The following is a 24,452-nucleotide window of genomic DNA, read 5'->3' as shown; positions in this document are numbered from 1 at the left end:
ATTGACTCTTGTTTTGAGCTTCTGGTACCCCAGGTGCTGACAATCAGCTGCCTGATATAAGATTTATTGCCAAGAAGCATTGTTACAACAAATAAATAATCTACCAAACACACATTTCCTTACTTTTTGTGCTAAGTTTAGATCCAATAGATGCTTATAGGGCTTTACAGATGCTTATAGGGCGTTATAGGTGCACGCTTCATAGAAAGTGTTACCCTAAATGGTCCCTAGATATGAATGTGTATGTGTGTGTGTGTGTGTGTGGGCCCTGTGATGGACTGGCAGCCTGTCCAGGGTGTCTCCCCACCTCCAGCCCAATGACTGCTGGGATAGGCTCCAGCATCCCCGCGACCCTGAGAGCAGGATAAGCGGTTCGGATATTGGATGGATGGATGTACTTGGCCAATTACCCCACTCTTCCGAGACATCCTGGTCGCTGCTCCGCCCCCTCTGCTGATCCGGGGAGGGCCGCAGACTACCACATGCCTCCTCCCATACATGTGGAGTCGCCAGCCGCTTCTTTTCACCTGAGAGTGAGGAGTTTCACCTGACAGTGAGGAGTTTCACCAGGGGGGCGTAGCGCATGGGAGGATCACACTATTCCCCTCAGTTCCCCCTCCCCCCTGAACAGGCACCCCAACCGACCAGAGGAGGCGCTAGTGCAGCGACTAGGACAGATACCCACATCCGGCTTCCCACCCGCAGACATGGCCAATTGTGTCTGTAGGGACGCCCAACCAAGCCGGGGACTCAAACCAGCGATCCCCGTGTTGATAGGCAACGGAATAGACCGCCACGCCACCTGGACGCTCGGACAATGAGTTTCTAAGTAACCACTAAAGCTTACACCACCCTATACAAATAAAATGTACATCTAAATCAGCTCCCAACCTCTGAAAAGGCCTTTGATGAGCTTTTGTTTCCTTCATTAGAATACGGTTACATGTTGATCTCTCACTTTCCTGAGGATTCTTATGGACCGTCTATATACAACGCAGCCGTGCTCCTCCCACTCTACGGGACCCCCCATTGTTGAGCTGTGTGCAGTGAGCTGGCTCATTTGGGCCCTTGTGGTGAATGGGCCCCCGGCCATTCATCCGCCACACAGAAGCTCATTAGAACTCTATAGACCCACAATTGTGAGCCTCACATTAGACGCTTCCTCCGCCGAGGCAGGGACCCGGCGGACAAAGTGCCAGTTTGCTGCTAAGCTAAGCGCATTGTCTCCCTGATTCATAGAGTCTGGCCGACCATTCACGATATTAAGTTCGAGTGGTGGAATATCAATCGTGTGTGCAATGGTCCGGTATCTTCTTTCTTTTTCTTTTTTTAAGAGCTTTGGTGGGCGAGGAAAAGAGAGCGAGAGGGAGAGAGCGAGAGAGAGGTAGAGACAGAGGGGTAGAGTGAGAGAGAGAGAGAGAGAGAGAAAGAGAGAGAGAGGGCAAGAGAGAGGTAGAGAAAGAGAGAGAGGGGTAGCAAGAAAGGTAGAGAGAGAGAGCGAGGTAGAGCGAGAGAGAGAGGTAGAGTGAGAAAGAGAGGTAGAGCGAGAGAGGGTGGTGGAGAGAGAGGTGTAGAGAGAGAGAGAGAGAGAGGAAGAGTGAGGGGGTAGAGAGCGAGAGAGAGAGAGAGAGAGGGTAGAGAGAGAGAGAGAGAGGTAGAGCGAGAGAGAGAGGGGGTAGAGAGAGAGGTAGAGAGAGAGAGGTAGAGTGAGAGGGGGTAGAGAGAGAGAGGTAGAGTGAGAGGGGGTAGAGAGAGAGAGAGGTAGAGTGAGAGAGAGGGGCGTAGAGAGAGAGGTAGAGAGAGAGAGAGGTAGAGTGAGAGAGAGGGGGGGTAGAGAGAGAGGTAGAGTGAGAGGGGGTAGAGAGAGAGAGAGGTAGAGTGAGAAAGAGAGGGGGGGTAGAGAGAGAGAGGTAGAGTGAGAAAGAGGGGGGGTAGAGAGGGAGAGGGAGAGAGAGAGGTAGAGTGAGAGAGAGAGAGAGGTAGAGTGAGAGAGAGGTGGGGTAGAGAGAGAGAGAGAGGTAGAGTGAGAGAGGGGGGTAGAGAGAGAGGTAGAGAGAGAGAGAGAGAGAGAGAGAGAGAGGTAGAGTGAGAGAGAGGGGGGGTAGAGAGAGAGAGAGAGGTAGAGTGAGAGAGGGGGGTAGAGAGAGAGGTAGAGAGAGAGAGAGAGAGAGAGAGAGAGAGGTAGAGTGAGAGAGAGGGGGGGTAGAGAGAGAGGTAGAGAGAGAGGGGGTAGAGAGAGAGAGAGGTAGAGTGAGAAAGAGAGGGGGGGTAGAGAGAGAGAGGTAGAGTGAGAAAGAGGGGGGGTAGAGAGAGAGGTAGAGTGAGAAAGAGAGGGGGGGTAGAGAGAGAGAGGTAGAGTGAGAGAGAGAGAGAGAGAGGTAGAGTGAGAAAGAGGGGGGGTAGAGAGGGAGAGAGAGAGAGAGAGAGAGAGAGAGAGAGAGAGAGAGAGAGAGAGAGAGAGAGAGAGAGAGAGATCTCAGCTGCTCTGTCGAGTGAGTTTTCAACAGGGCCATTGTGGGGCCTCTGAATGAACGTGTTTTTTTTCCCTCCATTTTCTAAAAAGGAGAAAAAGGGACATCAAATAAATTCACATGAACTTGCTTTCGGGGTATTTCCAAAACCTGCAGTATGAGAATAGCCTAATTATACCTCCCCCTCCTGAAGACCCCCGCTGGAACCTCGCTAATTAACAAGTGGTGAATCTTAATGACGATACGCTCTTAGTTATGCTCTCCGAAATGCGCATAAAGAACCGCTGCGACCCCGGACATCATGAACACGCCTAATGTCAACAGCAAGGGTCCCACGTTTCTTAGAAGTTTCTAGAAAACTCCATAAAGACTTTTCTGCTTTCCAGCGAAATTTTTCCCCCCAAAGGATAAAACGAAAACAGGGCCACTTTAGAGGATAAGACTAGAAAAGAATAATTCTTGCCATTTTTAGCCAGCAAGGGTCGGAACCGGCGTGCTGACCCGTGAATATTAAGACCTTTTTTTGAGCATCATCATCAAACGTAGTGAATCACAGCGCCACGGAGACGCCCACAGCGCCTTCTTACTTCCTGTGTGTCATCAAGAGTCGTACCAAGCGCCTCGGGGGAACGCCGGGGCCACTGCTCCACGCACAGCATGTATGGATGCACGCATCGGATCCACAAAGGTAGACGGCGTGCACGCGGTCCTGCGAACGCTCGTCACGTGACGCCGTGACGCCGGGCCTCCGTGCCGCCATCCACCAGTCTGAGGAAATAAAACCACAAATTTGATTACAAGCAACCTTTGGCTCCCTGGCCGGCGCACAATAGGCTGAGCTGTCTGGGCCGATTTCCATGCTCAGCATGAGGTACTGACCACCCCCCCCCATCCCCACACACACACACACACACACACACCGCCACCAACATCACCCAGAAACCCCTGCTCCCTGGTGTGGACATGGCTGTTTACTGTGCTGCAACTATGGCGCCCCCCCACCATGCCATTATGGAGTTGAGAGTCATTAACTGAATTAGCTATTGTGTCTGCAGAAGATTACACAGGCCACTCGTCGGAACGGCTTGTATGAAAACATCACTCCTTGTGTGTCTGTCTGTGTGTGTGAAAGCTGCAGCTGTCAAATATGGAGCATTGATTAACCAAAGCGCCCCCCCCCCTTCATGTTGGAAATGTGTAACAGCAGCTTGCCCAGGTGAAAAACAGACAGCGGTGTCATTTAGTCTTCAGATTCTGTCAATGTTTGGACAAGCCGCCTGACATGGCCGACAATAGGACGAAGAAAGTATCGAGCGAGCCGCAGTTCTGTTAAGGGGGGGGGGGTGTCTCTGATGTTGGCGACTGTAGACGGTGTTGTTGCCATGGTGATCCTGTACAGTATTCGTGTCATGCCGGGTGAAGGTCTCCATTCTGTGGATGACTCGTGAGGGAATGTGGTTTGGGGGGGGGTGCTCCATCAAACATGTGTATCGATTCCCATAATGGCTCTCTGAGCGATGTGTGTGAGGGTCCTGCGGTGCCGGGCTGCACACAGACAAGCCTCAGCACTCACTGCGGGGCTTATTTCACGTTAACGTATTTCTGCGTGAACTGCGATTCCAAACATCTCGGGTGAAACTGAAAACTATTCGTCATCAAGTGCGGAGAAAAGTGAAAAAAAATTCTCATTTGCAAGGCGAGAAAATGGCGTTGGTGCAAGTTGAAAGACTGAAAACAGGACTCTTGGGGCAAATGAGACAGAGGAGCACTGTAGCAACGGGTTTCTCAGTAGTTTTTATAGCCCAGGGAAACCACGGGGGCACAATGGCTCTCTAAGAGGGGCTCGGAGAAGAAGAGAAAACTATTTACTACTGGAGAGGAGTGTTTGGTGCATGTTAAACTTTGGCCAGCAGTTCATTGTCTCCGGTGTCTATCATTTAATAGGCTAGTTGACATAATGAATGAGCCGGACCCACCTTCTGCCACTCCAGAAAGGAGCCGGCCTTATCTGAATTGAGAGGCACATTAGAGCCTCTCGGCCAATCAGGAGGCGGCCTCCCCCTCGGCAAAGTGCAGGCCCCGAAAAGAGGAAGAGGAGAGTACCTTTGTTTTCTGCAGACTTTAATGAAGTTGGCCCGGTCACTCCAGGAAGGATTAAAGGAGGATTCGGTCATCACTGAGCTGTGACCGCTCAGGGACGACGAAGGGCCAAGTGGGGTTTTTTTTTTTTTTTTTTTTGGGTCACCCGTGCGCCAACAGGATGGTCTCAGTCCAGCTTTGCATGAAGACGAAGCAGAAGAAGAAGAAGAACATGGCCGACTCACCTCCTGCTCTGCCGGGCTTCGGCAGCTCGGGCACAAGCTTTCTCATCGACAACCTGCTGCAGTCGGGAACGTCCTCGGCCAGCCCGGAGAGGAAGGACGGCGGGCATCTGAGGCGAGCGGCCGTGTGCGGCAGGAGCTGGGGCCCTCCGCGTGGAGTCCAGCACGGCCGGGGCCCGGGTCCCAACGCCCACCAGGTCAAAGATGGTGCACCGCCTCTGCCGCACCCAGGTACAACACACACACACACACACACACACACACACACACACACACGTAAAGCTAATATCACACCCCTGCTGGTGTGTTTTAAGGCTTTAGGTGTTAAGTGGCGTGCACAAACGGTCTGGCGTCACCTTCTCCTCTGTAATAAATTACATTTACAACAGCACATTCGTCAAGGACAAATTGGATTATTTCATTTCTGAGTTTGGTTTCGCCAGTGGAAGTGAGGTGTTAAACTAATTTCGTGAGTTCAACATAATCCACTTGAACCCGTTCCATTAGGACACATTCAGCCCATCCTCAGCGTGACAGATGGATCATAAAGACCGAATCCACGAGAAGCCTCCAAACGGCACCACGTTGTCTCGTGGCTTAAAACTCAGACTGTGGTGCGTTAGCCACGACATGCTAACACGGTCAACGTCGTAACACCGATAATTCAATCCATAATTCTGACTGAATGATCATCTTCTAATTTTGCGTGGGTGGGACGGATGGATGGTTAACTGATCTCAACGCGTCAACGCAGAAGAAGAATCTGTAACGAAGGGCAGAGGACATCCACATCAATCTTGTGCCATCAGTGTTTGAACGTAATGACCGTGTTAACATGTTGAGCTCTGAATGTGGTTTCCGTACGAGTTTCCCCGTCACACTGTGCAGTGGGTATGAGGACATCTGGCTCTGTAAATATGTGCCGATCAGAATCCACGACTCCGACCTCACACCGTCCATAAACCAACAGTAAGACTCCTCCAACTGTAAGTTATGAAGCTGGTCAAGTCCCATTTTATTCGTGTAGCCCAATATCACAAATTACAAATGTGCCTCAGCGGGCTTTACAGCAACACAAATCCTGTCCTTAGACCCTCTCAGCGGATAAGGAACAACTGCCTAAAAACCCCTGTGACAGGGAGGAAACCTCAGGGAGAGCAACAGAGGACGGATCTCTCCCCCCAAGACGGACAACGTGCAACGGATGTTGTGTTTACGCAATTTAGACAATACAATATTGAAAGAGGGTAACAGAATTATAATGGAATTATAACATGTATGAAGAATATGATGAGGAGGGTGCCCAGCAGTGTCCAGATGCCGCCGGAGCAGCCCAATTTCAAATTAAAATCAAATCAAAATTTTCAAATCAAGTCAAATTTTGTTTGAATAGCGTCTACATCGCAACCTCAGTCGCAGGGGGCTTAATGAGCACGTTCTGTTCTGCAACAGGTGGACACAGAACGGATGCTGATGGACAACTCCCTGGACCCTCGATTCCGATAGGGGAAATCTGCACGGAATAACATAACACCTTATCAGGAAAAAAAAAAGGGAGAAAATCATGTCAAAAAGACATGCATGTTAGGGTTAGTACGCCTGTCTGTGCCCCTGAGCAAGGTAATAGGAAAGACGAACTGGAGTTGGTCCCCGGGCGCTGCACAGAGGCTGCCCACTGCTCCTAGCTACACAGCTAGGATGACTTAAATGCAGAAGAATTTCCCCACAGGGATTGATATAGTATATGGATATATATATATATATATATTAGTATATATCAGTGGCGAACCGTGGCCCTGGGCCTTCAGTAGGACCACATGTGGCAATTAACAAAAAAAAATCAACCTAGCAATAAAAATAATAGCCAGAGCCCTGTCACATGGAAGTTCGGCACATTAAAGGCTTCTTTGCCCCAACTGGCTTCACAACGCACAAAGGTGATTCTGGAAAACCTTATGATCCAGTTTCTAGTATACCCCTCTGGTCAATAGCTTAAAAACCCACTAAAAATAATTTACACTACATATGTATATATATATATATGTATATATATGTATATATATATATATGTATATATGTATATAGTAATATAGTATATGGATTGATGGATGGATTAATGTAGTATGGCAATATCAAAATCAAAAATAAAAATAAAAAAAGAGCGACAGAGGAGGCCTTCCCCTCTCAGGACGGACGGGCGAACAACACAACAGAAAAGTAAAGACAGACTTGACGATTGCAAAATGTAATTCTAACTGATTTTAAATTGCAATTAGTGCTCAGTTCACAGCTGTGTACTAACTGGACACATGGGTCACAGCAAAACAACACACCATGTGCATGAGTAAGACACTACAAGTTTAAAGTTCAAAAGTTGAAAATGACTATCTTTGTCACGTTCACTCTCGGTGTTTAAAACAAGAGAAAACAGATATATATATAAAAAGGTTGTGGTTGAATTCCCGTCCTGTTTTTGTGTGACCACACACCGCGGACCGTGGAGAAGGACGGAGAGGAGGCACGGCAGTGTTTAAACTGAGTGGATGTCATGAGAATATTCTAACGCTTCTCTGACTTCTGCCGGGTCCCGGTTCGCGGTTCCTGCCCAACATCTAGTTATTCCTTAAATATCTACGTAGTCACAAACCCACATCCCGGTCCCTGAACACGGCAGAGGCCTGGCTGGGAGTCGGCTCGAGGATGAGAAAGGTCGACCGCTTCCAACGCCGCTTTTGTTCTACGGCCTTTTGTTCTGACCCACTTCCCTTGGTAGAGACGGGCAGAAGATTGAAAATGTGGATCGAGTAAAGGAAACTATTTGCAGTTACTGAGCAGAGAGGGCACATAGGATAGAAGACCGGAAACAAATGTACTGAAAAATACGTGAAGCCGCCTGGTGTCGTGGAGCAAGTCGGCTCTGAGGTCAGGAAACAAGTCTCAGAGAAAATGAAAGAAGCCTTACGGAAATGTAAACTGGTCTTTCAATCATTAGCTCCAAGAAGATGTAGTTTCTTTTTGCTGATAATGGATTATTCTCCTTCTGGTTCTCTCATGGACTTCAGTGGAAAGGGACCCAACGAAATGTAGAACAACATCATGTTGTAATTTTACAAGTTGCCATGTTTTATTGTTGAATTTTTAGATGCTAAGAGTCCAGCTGTGAGGCATGGATGGTGTTTAGATGATGATGATGATGGTGTGAGCCGGGTGGTGTTTACTCCTGCTGAATCTGACGGGGTTGTGTGTGTGTGTGTTTTCTCTCCGTCTCAGGTGTGCTGGGTAGCGTTTTCCTGCGGGGTCCTCAGTATCTACTGGCATTCTGTGGGGGGTCCGGCGTGCCTCCCATCTTCTCCGGTGAGTGGTTTCATGCCTCATCGGCGACGCCTCGGCTCCCTTTTTCTTCAGCGCTCGGCAGCGACGCTCCCCCATGCTCTCTGAAAGCTAATTACCGATGCTACGCCAAAGAGCTAATTCTCCACTCCACGTTGCACAGCGCTATTCATGACCATTCACGGCTGCTTGGAGCAGGGAGAGGGAGGAGGAGGAGGAGGAGGAGGAGGCGGCGGTGGGGCCTTTATGGGCTCCCTGGGCTCCCCCCCCCCCATACCCACAGATACACACTTTCGCTGGTGCAAATATGCAGAGCTGTTAAATATCTTGTCTTGTGTCAGATTAAGAGTATCGTTAACACGGGGGAGTCTCCGCGCTGAAAGACCCCGAGAAGTGTCAGAGGTGCGGACCTCCACCGGTGAAGAGCGTTTCGGCTGTGAGCGGCGAAGGTTTTAGGGCTGGATTTCACAAGTCATAACATACCACAAAACCGAGTTTCTTCTCAAGGACATCATTAGGAGACTCACATGTGACAAACCATCAGGTGCTTTAATGTGGCCTTCTATCAGGGGCTCTAGGAGCTGGTTAGTGGCAGTACACCATGTCAAGCGGGGTAGAAAACACCACATAGCCTATCACCCCCCCCCCACACACACACACACACACACAGTCCCTGGGGTCCTCTTAGTGGGCTGACACTTTCCCACAGTGCCCGGCAACACAACAATGGCCGGCTTGGCCGTGACCAATCGGCACTTTCACTCCGCAGTCCACACGCGACCCCGCTGCAATTTTTCAACGCAGCAATGAACTCTATTGAGCGCATTTATAGGAGAGAAGAAAAAGCTGGACCATTCCTCCGCAGAAGAGGGTGGGACAAGGAACAACCCACTGGCCTTTGTGTGGCTAAAGAGCCTCTCTGCCCCCCCCCCCCTCCCTCCCCCGCCCCACTCCGACCTTTCCTCTTTTCTCCTGTCCCTCAATCCCTGTTCCTGCCTCCGTCGGAATGGGCCTCTTGACTGGGACAGAAAGCACTCAATGGAAGTGACTTTTATAGACTTATTCCAGCTCATCTTCACACACAGGCCGGCTTCATACCTGCAAGGGGAAAAGATTTAGTGCTGGGGACGCCGAGCCGGCGAGGAGAGTCCCATTTCTATTGTCCGGGGGTCCCCCCGTGAGGTTCTATAGCTGGCCCTGCTTGGGTAGACGCACACGTTGCCCGGCGCTGACCCGGTAATCGGCCGTTTAAGTGGAAGGCATTGAGTCCCAAAAGGGGAGCGAGGAGCATGTCTAAACCCGTTACGCGCTCCCCGGAGGTGGTCCGTGTGCAGATTTGTCATACAGATTAAAGAAGCCACACTGAATGGGTTGGATAAATTGTCCCACTTGACTTTTGTTGTGCCTGCACCTGTGAGTGAAGCGGCGTGGGATTGTCTCCTCACGGTTCTCCAAATCCCTTTTCTCCGCAGTGGAAATGCCTCCCTTCTCTCCCTTTAGTCACCCCCAGTTTGTTAAATTTGGACAAATTGAAAGAAAGAAAGGCGGGGTGTGACAAAAAACAAAACAAAAAACAGATCGTATACAGGAATTCAAATATTAGAAAATTCGGTATGGTTGGAAACGTGTGCACTTTCATGGTGGCTATGAGCATGTATCATGAAGTCAACACATCTTAATCCCTGATAACCCTAAAAGTATTAAAACGATCTCCATTATGACCCTCACAAGCCCCCCCATGTTCCCCATTCCTTTCCCCGTGTACTCTCTCAACCTACTTTATCACTCTACAACCTACTTGATGCTTTCCCCGATTGAGACAATGAGCCTATTGATGCACGTTGGCCGGACAGCAGCAGTGCATGCATCACAGACAATAAAAACCAACGGGCCGGAAAACCGTCTTGACTCACTCCTGATGTCAACATGTGAGCCGGCGGACAAACAGTCAGATGATTTGTCTCTCTGATTATGTTTTCATCCATTTCTTCTTCTTTTTCCCCTTACATCCAGTGGGGGCCAGTATTCCGATGTGGTCCCCCGATGCCGGTCCCAAATCTCGGCGGGGAATCCTGAGGAGGGCGGTGTTCTCCAACGAGCAGCGCAAAGAGCTGGAGAGAACCTTCCGCAGACAGAAGTACATCAGCAAGACGGACAGAAACAAGCTGGCCGCTGAACTCAGTCTCAAGGAGTCGCAGGTAATGATCACCTATGACAAGAACCACCTCAACCAGGCATGCGGGTAGCGTAGCGGCCTACTCCGTTGTCACGGGGCTCGCCGGTTCGAATCCCTGTGTTACCTCTGGCTTGGTTGGGCGTCCCTACAGACAGAATTTGCCATGTCTGCGGCTGGGAAGCCAGATGCGGGTGCGTGTCCTGGTCGCTGCACTAGCGCTTCCTGTGGTCGGTTGGGGCGCCTGTTCAGGGGGGAGGGGGAACTGGGGGGAATAGAATGATCCTCCCACACGCTACGTCCCCCTGGCAAAACGCCTCACTTCCAGGTGAAAAGAAGCGGCTGGCGACCCCACATGTATCGGAGGAGGCATGTGGTAGTCTGCAGCCCTCCCCGGATCGGCAGAGGGGGTGGAGCAGCGACCGGGAAGGCACGGAAGAATGGGGTAATTGGCCGGATACAATCGGGGAGAAAAAGGGGGGGAAAAAAGAACCCCCTCAACCGATCCAACTCTAATCCTAAAGGTGTATGGACCATGTCACCATCAGGAGATACTGTTAAGGACCCCCATTTTCAGGCGGACACCCATATCAAATCAAAAGCCAGTCCCATTTCTTTCACTCAGAATGACTGCCGAGATACGCTGCTTTGTGTCCGTCCGAGACATGGAAACACAAGTCAGGCTCTTTAATGACTGGCTGTAAATTGTGATTAAAGGTTCAGTCCAATGACAGGTTTTATGTAATATTAATGCTAGGAGTCATTTTTTCATCTTCAGAAGCATAATTTGATTTGTCACAATTGTGTTAGCGCCCTCTCTCTGAACACACAATTCTCGGCACAAGACTTCACAAGACTCTTTGTTCGCTAGCTAGCTCGCTAACTAGCATGATGTTGCTAGGCAACTATTAGATGATGACATTTACTACTAGAAACTGATTGGTTTTCTGAAACGGTTTAATTATTTGACGTTTCTCAAGGGGCTGTAGTCCCATTTTCACTGCAACAGCAGTTCTCATACTTGGGATAACTTTACATTAACAAGCCATCTATTAAGAAATACGAGATTGGAAAAAGATTTTCATTGAAGCAAATCTATGATGAATGAGTAACATTAGCACACAGCTTAACAATATTAATAACAGTATTATTAACATGTCTTGGAATGTTGTATGTGGTGTCTTCTTCCTTTTTTTATCTCAATTTAACATCTTACTAATAAATCTTACCAGACTTGGTCAGACTAATCTGAACCATGTTGGATTTTGTGTCTAAATCTTCAGCTTTGGCAGTGTCAGCTCTACTTTCTCATTCAGTTTTGTTTCTAAATGCTCCTGTGTTTTCCTCGTAATGCCACTGTTAACAGTTATTTCAAAATTATAACATACGAAATCAGACTAGCTCGGTCTAGTCAGAAAGGCACGAACTGATGAAGCCTCTTGGATGAGCGGCGAAACGTCTTCACGGATATATACCAAGTCCAGTTGCACTTGATTCAACTCCTTTGGATAACCATGACCTGGATGAATGAGAACATTCACAGGCAATAAACGAAATTCGAATCGGCCAAATCAGCTGGAAATTTTAATATTTAGACAGGATTAAACTTTAATGAAAATGAGGTCAGTGGGGGAGTTTAATGGTCTGGCCTGCCTGAACAGCTGCAATTACGGTGCTTTTTGATTCAAAACGTCACCTCATTTTCTTGAGCGGTCTTCCAGGTGTGTGAGGAATTTCAACTCTGTAAAACTGAAGCGGGTCGATGCTGAAAAGCGGAATAAAACCTGAGTAAAACGTTTCCCTGGATAAGTTAGAGGGTGAACATCTGGAGCCGGACAGTAATTCAATATCCTCATTTAACGTCTTTTAGTGGTTTTGTATCAGAAGGAAATTCAGATATCGTCATATGGCGATGAACAATTCTGCTGCCTAAATTAATGATGAGAATCTCTTACCTGAAATTTCTCATAAAATGAGGTCCAAAATCAAGGCAAGGTCAAGGCAGTATTATTCGAAAACTAGTTTTGGTTTGATATTATACTTTATATTACCTCTGTTGGATTATTAAAACATGATATTTTTGCAGATGTAACCAGATATTGTGATGTGCATGAAAATATAATAACCCGTATTGCCGAGCACCATGAACATTACTATACCGAACTACCACCGGTTCATCTACTGTTTCCTCTGTTAGGTGAAAATCTGGTTCCAAAACCGGAGAATGAAGTGGAGAAACTGCAAGGAGAGGGAAGTCAACAGCACGCGCACCCGAATGGACGAGCTCATGACGCAGGAGCTCTCACAGGAAGAGGAAGTGACGTCGCCGGACGTCAACGGTGCACCTTCTGACCGATCGCCGCAGAACGGCAGCAGAGACGTGGGTGGCGTTACGGTGAACGGGAAGTGGCGTAAGGACTCAGTGACTTTCTGGCACCCAACGGGTCCTCACTAACTGCCCCAACGATTGAAGGGGTCCAAAGACTGAAAAGAGAGTTAACGATGTGCGGACGGCGTTCATCATTTTGCAGTGATTGTGTGTTTAAAAATAACCAGGTCTTGGCTGCGTCACTTTGATTGCGTCATACATGTAATTCCGTTCACAGAGCGGTCAACAGGACAGGAAGTGGCGTGCTTATTAAAGACCGCCAAGTCTTTCCAGGAAAGGATCACCGCTCCATGTCACAGCTGGAATCAGTGCGACAGACAATTTATCGCATTACCACGTCAGACTTTCATTTTTATAATCTTTCAAATGTGGATGAGCCATTTTCAGAAAGCCATGCCCGTGATGCGGAAATGCTTTCGTGACGTCTGATTCCGGTCATCATACTGTAAATACTTTTGTTCATTAAATTGGATACCTGGATAAAGTGTAAATAAAAATCGACTAGTAACAAAATCCCCGTTTCCACGTTCATTTCCCCCCCATCATGTTAAACTGTTTAGACTGCGACCAAACCGCGTGTAAATGCCGTCTATCTTTCGGCATTTTCAGAGGCGGACAGTAACATTATTTTAACAGAAGCAACCACCCACACGTCAGTCTGATGAACACATTTATTTCGTCTGCTCAGTCTTACCATGATCACGGTTTGAACCTTTTTTTTTTCTTCTTTTTTTATAGCCACTGCTCTGAAATAATGTAGTCTTGCTTTTACAAGAACACCACAAAACGAGGAAGACGTTGCATGCAGCAGCAACAAAACACCAACAAGAACCAGAACGCTTATGCCGGGCTGCAGAGTCGCATGCGAGGCTACACACAGCTCGCCGTGACCGCGCTGTAAAAACGCCTCAGTGGGTGCGCCGAGACCGGTCACGTCAGCAGTCCAGCTCGGGGAAAATGGTGCATTTGAGGATGCGGAGGTAATTCTGGACTTTGTTGGTGTCTCTGCGGAAGCAGTAGAGCAGGTCGAGGTGGTCCATAGAGTTCGGCTTACCTCTTTCATACGAGGAGGAGGAGGTGGAGGAAGAGGAGGAGGAAGAAGAAGAGGATGAGGAAGATGATGATGAAGATGATGAGGAGGAGGAGGGAGATGATGGGACCAGGCTGTCCTCGCTCAGGGTGTTGCTTATCACTCCCAGGAGCTTCATCTTGGAGAATAGAACAGAACAGAACAGAACAGAATAGAATAGAATAGAATAGAATAGAATAGAATAGAATAGAATAGAATAGAATAACCAAGGCTGGAAATTTGTCTTGGCTCTCATCTCAGGCAGACACCACTGATGAAAGCATTATGCTACAAAACGCAGCTTAAAAAAACTTGTAAAAGACATATACATAGTAAACGGCATTATCAAAAGCACATCTAAAGTATGCATACAGAATAGTTCGTGTGGTTCTTTCCTGTCTATCAGATGTATATGGTCATATAGTCATACTACGGGGTGCCGAATTCAAAAATTAGGTTAATATTTAGGAATCAGAAACAATTGTCATTTCATATTACGTACTGCATACACAAAATAAAGGAAAGATTTAGTTCATTTTCCTCTCATTTGTGACAGAGATTCATATATATGTATATAGCTTTGTTAAAAGAAACACTCAACGGTAGGGAAAGTGCTCAACAAGCAAGGAGCAAAATAATCCAGTGAGTCAAGTAAATTCTTTATGAGACAGTACAAGCCTGTTTCATGCCATAAGCGATCATCAGCTGTCAATAAAGCTACTGGAGGAAAGAACATATCATTTACTGCCTCGTCATGCACGCACACACACACACACACACACACACACACACACACACACACACACACACACACACACACACATATGTGTGTGTGGGCCCTGTGATGGCCTGGCGGCCTGTCCAGCGTGTCTCCCCGCCTGCCGCCCAGTGACTGCTGGGATAGGCTCCAGCATTCTCGAGACCCTGAGAGCAGGATAAGCGGTTTGGATAATGGATGGATGGATGGATATATATACATATATACATACATATATACATACATATATATATATATATATATATACATACATATATATATATATACACACACATATATATATATAATAGCTCAAAGTTGTTAAATGGCAGAAGAAGTTTGTTTCGTGCTCAGCGCACTCATCAGCAGCCTGACATGGTAGCTGACGAGTGTGCACGAAACAAACTTGTTCTGCCATTTAACAACTTTGAGCTATAAAATATATCTTTGCTCCTGAATTGTTGAGCTCTTTTTTCTACATCGAAGGTTTCATTGCTACATTCTTTGGACATATATATATATATAGTCAAATTGTTGCTTGGAGAGAAAGAGGAGGTGTGAGCACGCGCATACACACACACACACACACACACACACACACACACACACACACACACACACACACACACACTCAACAGAAAAAGTGAACTGATTCAGTTCGCCCATCCCTGCTGAAATCTGCTGTAATTCTGTTTTTTATCAAATTGGATTTTTGGAAAAGAAACACTCGAGGTTTTGAAGCATCTGTGATGAGTCATATTGCGAGTTGCCCAATGTATTCGACAAGTCCACAGACGTCGCCGCCGTCATCATAATTCTGCTTCAAATTAAAAAGGGAAGAAGAACGATGAAGCTGTAGATCTCAAGTAATGAGTAGGAAAAGGGGAGACTCTTACTTTCTCAGCCACCTTCACCACGCCGTTCTTCAGCTCCTGCACCATGTCGCTCATCTCCAGAGCCTTGTCGGAGCCGTAGAGGTTGAGGCCCTGGTTCTGGTTCTGGTGGAGCTGCGACAGCGGGTCTCCCCAGGCCGCCAGCAGCCTCAGGATCACTTCCGTCAGCTCCTCTCTCTGAAGGACGAACAGGTCAGAGGTCACACCAAACACTCCAACTGTACTCAGCAGTCGCTAACCTCGTGCTCTTGTGGTTGTGATGACATCATACTGCTGAGTCTGCAGTAGAGACGCCTGGTCAGATGATTCACTTTTTTATTTATCCTCTTTTCTTCTTTTATCATGATCTCATTTTAAGCCACACACTTTCATCTAATGTACAGCACACTGCACCACATTCTAATGTATGAAATGTGCTACATAATTTATTGACCGACTGAAAAAGTAGCTCATCAATAAAAGCCGGCACTTATATATCTTCTTTAAAGGCCTTATGGATGAAAATATAATGGGTGGGCATCTTTCCAACCTCTATAGAGTATAGACAGGATTTCTCTCTGTGTTTCTTATCTAATATTACTGCTTTAAAATCACCACACAACTTACATACTAGCTGTGAGGCGACAGTGCTAACCACTGGGCCACGGTGCTGCCACAACAATATCAACAGAAAACCAAGTATTTATCCCAACAGATACAGACTAGCTTGGTCTAGTCAGAAAGGCACGAACTGAGGAAGCTTCTTGGATGAGAGTTGAAACGTCTTCACGGATATATACCAAGTCCAGTTGCACTTGATTCAATTCCTTTGGATAACTTACACACTGTTACAGTGTGTTACTACTGAGTACATATAGTCTGTCATGCACTCTTATACACTAAATGGACAATGTCCATGGAGTCAATGTAACACCTGCACTGATTTTATATATATATATAATATTTCCCCATAGGGAAATTAGTCTCTGCATTTAACTCATCCTAGCTGTGTAGCTAGGAGCAGTGGGCAGCCGCCCTGCAGCACCCGGGGACCAACTTCAGTTCGTCTTGCCATGCCTTGTTCAGGGGTACAGACAGGAGTACTAACCCTAACATGCATGTCTTTTTGATGGTGGGAGAAACCAGAACACCCAGAGAAAACCCACCGCAGACACAGGGAGAACATGCAAACTCCACACAGAGGACGACCTGGGATGACCCCCCCCCCCCCAAGGTTGGACAACCCCGTGGGGTTCAAACCCAGGACCCTCTTGCTGTGAGGCGACAGTGCTAATCACTGGGCCACCGTGCTGCCACAACAGTATCAGCAGAAAACCAAATATTTATCCCAACAGATACAGAAAATGCCAAACTTGCACACACACAATATATACACACACACACACACACACACACACAGTTCTATATCATCTTTGACGAGATGTACAACAAATTCACACAGGCTGCAGAACACCTACACACATCAACCAGCAACCTGCAGAACACAAGCGGAGCGCTCACCCCAAGCCTCTGTGCATTTTCTTTGTCATCTGGTGTTTGTATGGTGTAGGTGTGGCACCGCCGTCTCCCGATCTGGTTTTTGCTGGGGAAGAAGTGTCTCTCCTGTGTCTGAGGACACAAGTCATGTCACATCCAACAGTGAGGGAAGAGGTTTCCAGGAATAGGTCGTCTAATGTGAAGACAGAGAGAGTCCGAGAGAGACGGACAGACAGAGACAAGAGAGAGAGACAGAGAGAGACAGACAGCCAGCAGACAGACAGACTCACAGACTCGGGATGCAGGTCACTGGAGATGCTGTGCATCCTGGACGACTGCTGGATGACCCGCTCAAAAAGGTCCGCCAGGGACGGCGCCTGACACCCGGCCCGTCCGTTGGCACAGATGGGAGCCGTACCAACCCTGACGGGATGATCCAGGTACACCAGGGCCAGCACAGCTAACCAGACTGTGGTAGAAGAAGAAGAAAAAAAGTCTCTTTCAGTTAATGTGAACCAAAACCATTCCCTAATTTATGTGAGTTTTTCCCCCTTCCGTCTTCACCTGTCCTCATGTTTCCTTCCTGGTGGAGGTCGGATGCCGGTGGAGGTCTCTTACAGCACTGCAGCCAGCCTCTGGAGGACTTCACAGCACTACGATTACGTTGCTCATTAAACCAACTGGATTGTGGAGAGGAGAAAAAATGTGCTTTTGTCTTTGTACGTCATATCTTTTTCTTACTTGTGAAGCCTCCCCTCTCCCCCAGAGCAGACAAAACCAGCCGGGCGGAAAGCAGCACAACATCACCACTGTGTCGACTGGCCAGGCAAAGCCAATTTGTCCATTCAAGGCAATGCACATTGGTGAACACCAACGTACACCAAGCATACCAATACAGTTTAACTCCCTAAACTTTTCTGTCAGGCAGCTAAGTTTACGTCAGTCTGAACCCCTCCTCGGCCTAATAAGAACAGAAGCCAGAGACTAAACGCTTGAAAAAGGAGGAACTGTCCATTAGTTCACTTAATCTGAAACAACAAGAGGTGTTAATTACCGATCCGCCAGCTTTTTCATTTGTCCTAATGACACACTTATTATTTTGCCGTCAAACGAATATCACCATTGCAGGATCACTAATTTGTGGTTACTCTAAAAAGGCCCAATCAATCAATCAATGTCAAATGATGTCAAATCTACTCCAAAAAACAAAAAAGCACAACAAAAACACGTATGGCAGCACAAACAACCAATTTCACCACATCACAGTTGATGGGGACATGTCTTGGCCAGCTAAAAATATCACATGCAAAGTAAATAAACCAGGGATCAGGCAGCTCACAGCAGTGCAACACAAAGACAAAAACTCGTCCAAACTACAAAAAAACTACACAAACTACAAAAACACATATATCCAACATATATATATATATATATATAGTTTTTTTTTAAATTTCACTGTCCAAGAGAGCGAACACCAGGATGACTGTCGGAACTGCTGGTCTGCATGGGCTAGCAGTTAGCTTAGCCTGCCCCGCTTCGGCGCCCTGTCAGACCGCCCTTGGTGTTTCCTCTTCGGGTGCAGCTCCAGGCAGGGCTGTGGTCCCTGGGCCCACCGGACACAGCAGACCAGGCTCCCCCAGCCAGCCCAGTGCCAGCTCTCCCAGCCGGGCATCTTCGACACACCTCCCCACACCCCACAAAAAGCCAAGTCAATGCTAGGCGAGGCCGCTGCCAGACTGCCCTCGGTGTTATCGGAAGTGCCGGTCTGCATGGGCTAGCAGTTAGCTTAGCCTGCCCCGTTTCCGCATCCTGTCAAGACCGCCCTCGGTGTTTCCTCTTCGGGTGCAGCTCCAGGCAGGGCCGTGATCCCTGGGCCCACCGGACGCAGCAAGCAACAGGAGCAGACCAAGCTGTAGTTTGTGATATACAACTAAAATTGACTTGATTCCCCCAGCCGATCCAGTGCCAGCTCTCCCAGCCATCAAACAAAGACACAAACTTAGACACAGATATGGATAAAGACACTGCATGGATGGTACTGGGTGAGGCCACCATCTTCCCACACTGGTACTGGGTGAGGCCTCACCCAGTAATATAACTAGTAAATATAACCAGTAAATATAGATAAATAAATGCAATGCATTTCAAAGACGATGTGCTTATTTTATGTGTCGTGAGACTCAGAAGGACTGGGGGGGGGGGGTACTGTGAGCCAGGCCTGTTCAGCCCCACAGGGAAATAAAGTCTATTGAAATGCAAACTAAGTGAGTGATCTCCCAACAGGCCGGCATACCAAAGACCAGATCACCAGCCCGGTTTCCGTTACTATGACCACGTGTCACAGTCAGTGTCTGACCCACCTGCTTCATCAGGGATACGTAGACCACAACACAGGCCCTGTTCTGGACTCTTATTTCTAACATGTCGGGCCCTTAATACCCTGCTGACAACCAAACTTTTGAGGAGGGGGGGAAAAAACAACCCTGGTAGACCTTATCATCTGGAACATCTTTCAAACTACCAACCCCCCCTTTCTCTTTTTCAAATGTGGAGAATATAGAGAACATAATTTAACTGATAGTAAAAACACAATATTAGTGGCATTGCCCTACAGCAGTACACCAACGGTCTCTAGAGTGCCACCCTCTGGTCAAATAAATGACAAACCTCCAAACTAACCTCTGAAATCCCTGACGAAATAATGGGATCTCCCACGATTGTCAAATTTCAATTGAACAACGTAATAGATAATTTCAGAGATGCAGATTGTACAAACAATCTCACATTTTAAATATTTTATTGCCTTTTTTTGGTCTTATTCCTCATTCAAATCAAACAAAACACTCATAAATACAGAAAAATCTATATAGAAAATATTTAAAAACACTTTACACTTATTGTTACTTTTTACAGTTTCGAGTGCATTCCTGTGTTGTTTAAGAGGATGGGGGGGGGGGCAGAGGAGGGTACGAATGTCTGAGTCCAGCTCCATTCACAAATGGAAAGCCACAATACTTGCTCCGTGGTCCAATTTTGAATCTCGTTCCTTCGTCATTCCCCCTCACACTGCTTCAGTTGGGGCATCAAGCCTGTCAAAGTGTCCTCACATGAGACACTCAACCTGACCAACTCCAGGGGTGATGTACAAGTTGGGTGCCCGAAAACAGAATCCCTCCCCCCAACCCTTCAAATTCTCACACACACACACACACACACACACACACACACACACACACACGTGATGGAGTCTGTATTGTCCAATAGGGAGCGTCCTCTCTAGCTGTGTTTTCATACACCTACATTTCACACATATGGCGCTCCAGTTGTGAAGTCTTTAACATCAAGCCGTTCAGCATCTGTGGTGCTTCCACTTGCGGGTAGCCACGGTGATGCTGGCGTCCTTCTTGTGCCAGGGGAAGAGGCGGGTAAGAGCCAGGCTGCCGTCGCGCTGCGCAGCGCCCGTCAGCAGGTAGAGCTGCGCCCGCCCGGGTCGAACCAGGGTGTGGGCGCAGCGCAGGTTGATGAGGAGCCACTGCTGGAGGAGGTGCTGGGTGTCGTATGGAAGGAGGGGGCCTTGGCGGATGAACTCGACTCGGCCCTCCACCTGGAATTCGGGCTCTCCCATAGGCAGGCGGCGACGGTAGAGCTTGGCAGTCACAGCTGGGGAGGGAGAGAGAGAGATATTGGAGTGAATCAACTGTCTTAGAAAATTGAAATATCGTTTTTGTTCCCAAACACACCCAGTCAACCCCACCGCTTACCAAAGTCATGCTGACACAAGGCGTCCAGAACCGTTTTCAAGGCGGGAGACTCCTCCACAGACGGGCAGCTTTGACAGGCAGGTTTGGGAAGGTCTGTAACAGAGAGGAAGAGGAGACAGACGTTCAAATTACTGAAGGATCTGACTGTAAAACAGTCCTGCACCCTGGCAAACAGACCCCAAACACACTAACACACTGCTACACCGGTGCATTTACTTCATTACATGGAAATAAAAATCACACATGTGCGTCCTGTCTTATCCTATATGTCATAGAGTGGGAAAATCTCGTTTTGCTATTACAGATGCAGATAAACATACAGATGTGACCCATCTTACCTCACCTTAGGACTGAGTCGGCAGTCATATATAAGGTTAGAATGTGGACAAGATGGGTTTTTGTGATTAACAGTTAACTATCTTTACTTTTTGTCATACTTAGGATCTTTCTGTACTACTTATTATCCAGCACTCTGAACTGCTGACTAGTAACTACAGCACCAGTTATAACAGCACCGGTAACTACAGCACCGGTAGCTACAGCACCAGTGACTACAGCGCCAGTGACTACAGCACCAGGAACTACAGCACCAGTACCTACAATACCGGTAACTACAGCACCGGTAGCTACAGAACCAGTGACTACTGCGCCAGTGACTACAGCACTGGTAGCTACAGCACCAGTGACTACTACGCCAGTGATTACAGCACCAGTAACTCCAGCATCAGTGACTATAGCACCAGTAACTACAGTACCAGTGACTCCAGTATCAGTGACTACAGCACCAGCTCGATGCCATGAGTCACTGGTTGCTACAGAACAGATGCTACGCCGGTCTTAATGTAACATTTGTTTTTACCAGAAAAAAAAGAAGATCAAAACTTACAATTTACTTAATATCTACTTTAACAACTTTTCTATCATCAATGTTTTCTCTCTCTTCATCTACCAGGAACAGCCCAGCGGTCATGGGTGCTGTGCTCTCCAAAAACAGGACTCTTAAATCAGGATGTTCTTATGTTCTGTAAAAGCTAAAACCATATCTGCTGTACAGACGGGTCATTTTCTAAATGTGATGTTGGAGGAGTTCATCTGTAATGGCAAAAGTCCTAAATGTCCGCCTACACAGAGAGGATGCAAGTCCATACCTAGGATCTTTCTGTAATGGCCACCCAGGTAGCAGCAAAGTCCTCCAGAACAATCTGTCCATGTCATGTTAGGAGACAACTGACACGTGACATTATAAAGGAGCATGGCAACCTATTCTACAGATGAAATAGGGAATTGTTTTTTTACTTTTCCCCCTTTTCCTCCCCAATTACCCCACTCTTCCGAGCCCCCCGGTCGCTGCTCCACCCCCCTCTGCCGATCCGGGGAGGGATGCAGACTACCACGTCCCCTCCGATACATGTGGAGTCGCCAGCTGCTTCTTTTCACCTGACAGTGAGGAGTTTCACCAGGGGGACGTAGCGTGTGGGAGGATCACGCTATTCCTCCCAGTTCCCCCCGAACAGGCACCCCGACTGACCAGAGGAGGCTCTAGTGTAGCAACCAGGACACATATCTACATCCAGCTTCCCACCCGCAGACACGGCCAATTGTGTCTGTAGGGACGCTCGACCAAGCCGGAGGCAACGTGGGGATTCAAACCGGTGATCCCCGTGTTGGTAGGCAACGGAATAGACCACTACACTACCCGGACACTCAGGAAAATTAATTTTAAGAACTGTTGTCAAGGACAGAAGTTATGGGTCCGTTCCATACCCCCCCCCCCCACACACACACACATACACATACACACACACCTTTGGTGAAGTGGCTGAATTTGGGGTGGGGGGAGAGGCACATGTCCTCCTGGGCGGGGAAGCGGTTGCAGTTGAGCGTGTCTGGCCAAGCGTGGCCCTGACAGGCCAGAACCGGAGCACAGCTGTCCCTCACCGCCACACACAGACTACGGCAGGGCTGGATAAACCTGTTGGAGACGCACAACAATGATAAACCACAGTGCACTATGCTGAACACTCACTACCTTCAACATATATGAACTTGTACAGTTCAATGGGTCGTCAGCCACTTCTACAACGTGCTGAAGGAGAAGCAACACGACAGAGAAAATACAAACGTAAGACCAGGTCTGACGAAGGGAGAAATCTAGGACTAGAAAACAAATGGAACGAGACAGCGCTGAAATATTTACCTGATTAATCAATTGACAAAAAATTGATCTATTACAATTTTGGTAGTCGATTAAGTGTTTGAGTCATTCCTCAAGTAGACACACAAAACATTTGCTGGTTGCAGTTTCATAAATGCTAAGATTTACCTGCCTTCCTCTGGTTTATGTTATTATGAAATGAATACTTGTTTTGTTTTTTTATTTTTATTCTTTGAATGATTAATAGTAAAGATAATTGCAAGCATAACCGATGAAAATAATCATTAGTTGCAGCCCTAGACTGAGAATGCACCAGAAGCGGCAGTAAAGGAGAGGTGGTCTTACGTGTCGAGGCAGATGGGAGCGATGAGGGAGCAGAGGAAGGCCTGGGCCTGGGGGTGGCAGCCCGTCTGCAGGAGGGGTCTCCAGTCCTCGGAGCGAGGCACCACCTCCCCCTCCAGGCTGCTGTGGCCCAGGAAGTTGGGCAGCCGCATCTCGGAGTAGCCCACGTCCTGGCAGACCCTCATCTGGTTGGGGATGGGCACGCAGCGGGTGGACTGGCCCAGGTCGAAGGCCGCCGAGGGGCACGCCACAGCCAGCAGGGTCACCGCCGCCATGAGGAAAACAGCCATGGCTTGATGTGGTTGAGTCGACAACGTCCCAAGATAAGGAGGTTTCTTTGAGGCAGATGAGTTGACACTGTGCTGATGTTGCCGGCTGCTCCGCTGTCAGAATGAAGACACCTCACCTGGTGGCTGCAGTCTGTTTATATACAGCAAGGCCAGCCACCCACATCAGCCAGCAGATCTGTTATCAACTACCTATCAAAGACGCTGAGACAATGTACTTGGAGACAACAGCTTGAGTTGTGATGACTGCAGACGTGTGTGTGTGTGTGTGTGGGGGGGGGTAAGTAGATGTGGTGTTTGTGTGTGGTGGGGGTTGGTCAACGGGTGATCACAGTCCTGGCTTTCACTGAATAACAGCTGTGCAGTCAAGTTAGAAGAGCTTTTAAGGCGGTTTAGGGGATATGCATTCGAACCAATAGCACAGCCACTTCCAGTGCAATGGGTGAGGCTACACCGGCTTTCAACAGAGCAGTTGGGGGAGAGAACTTGGCAAAATTGTGGAAAATGTCACAAGTGCTGAAAGCAATGCCTCTTTCAGACTGAGAGAACTTCTTATGAATCTCCCACAAAAAAAAAAACAAAAAAAAACTGAAGCCGAGTGAAACAAACAGACCTCTGAGGCTGAGGCGAGGGAGAAAGCAGACTATCATCAACACACATCTTTTGAAATTCACCGTCTGTGCCAGAGAGAGTGAGCTGCTGAGGATTGTGTTGAAGACAGACAGGCAGTCTCCTCCATGTTGACGGTCTCTTTCATGTGTCCCCACTCGCTAATTGGAGGGTTTCCTCAGAAGAGGCCTGATCAGAGACTCCAGCTCTCATTAGCAAAGCTGTGTGTCTTCTGCCTCACACGGCTTTGATGTGCCAACAACGCAAACCCAGATCCAAGTGGCGAACCCCAACAACTCGGCTCGACGGCTCGTCTACTTGTCTGACTCAGCAGCGGCATGGAAACAACCAGAACACAGCCAAGACATGTGGCACCTACACCATAAAACTAAACGTTTTCCCATAGGATCCCGGTTTGC

General features: G+C 47.9%; 2 protein-coding genes across 2 annotated transcripts; both read right to left on the bottom strand.

Moving 5' to 3' along the window:
- Positions 1–13,573: 13,573 nt before the first annotated feature.
- LOC130113984 (prolactin-like) lies at positions 13,574–17,953 on the bottom strand. The gene is made up of 6 exons (XM_056281699.1): positions 17,934–17,953; positions 17,444–17,559; positions 17,170–17,348; positions 16,904–17,005; positions 15,407–15,580; positions 13,574–13,892 (listed from the first exon to the last, which is right to left on the bottom strand). Exons 1-6 carry the CDS (start codon positions 17,951–17,953, stop codon positions 13,620–13,622), a joined length of 864 nt encoding a protein of 287 aa, XP_056137674.1. The 3' UTR covers positions 13,574–13,619.
- Positions 17,954–20,228: 2,275 nt separating this feature from the next.
- Positions 20,229–23,427, bottom strand: szl (sizzled). The gene is made up of 4 exons (XM_056282669.1): positions 23,141–23,427; positions 22,446–22,612; positions 20,641–20,733; positions 20,229–20,539 (listed from the first exon to the last, which is right to left on the bottom strand). The coding sequence occupies exons 1-4, from the start codon at positions 23,425–23,427 to the stop codon at positions 20,229–20,231; spliced, it is 858 nt and encodes a 285-aa protein (XP_056138644.1).
- Between the last annotated feature and the right edge of the window lie 1,025 nt (positions 23,428–24,452).

Source organism: Lampris incognitus, chromosome 6 (assembly GCF_029633865.1).
Source record: "Lampris incognitus isolate fLamInc1 chromosome 6, fLamInc1.hap2, whole genome shotgun sequence".
Lineage (NCBI taxonomy): Eukaryota > Metazoa > Chordata > Actinopteri > Lampriformes > Lampridae > Lampris > Lampris incognitus.
Note: the sequence above shows the minus strand (reverse complement) of the source record. Positions and strands in the feature narration are given on the sequence as shown.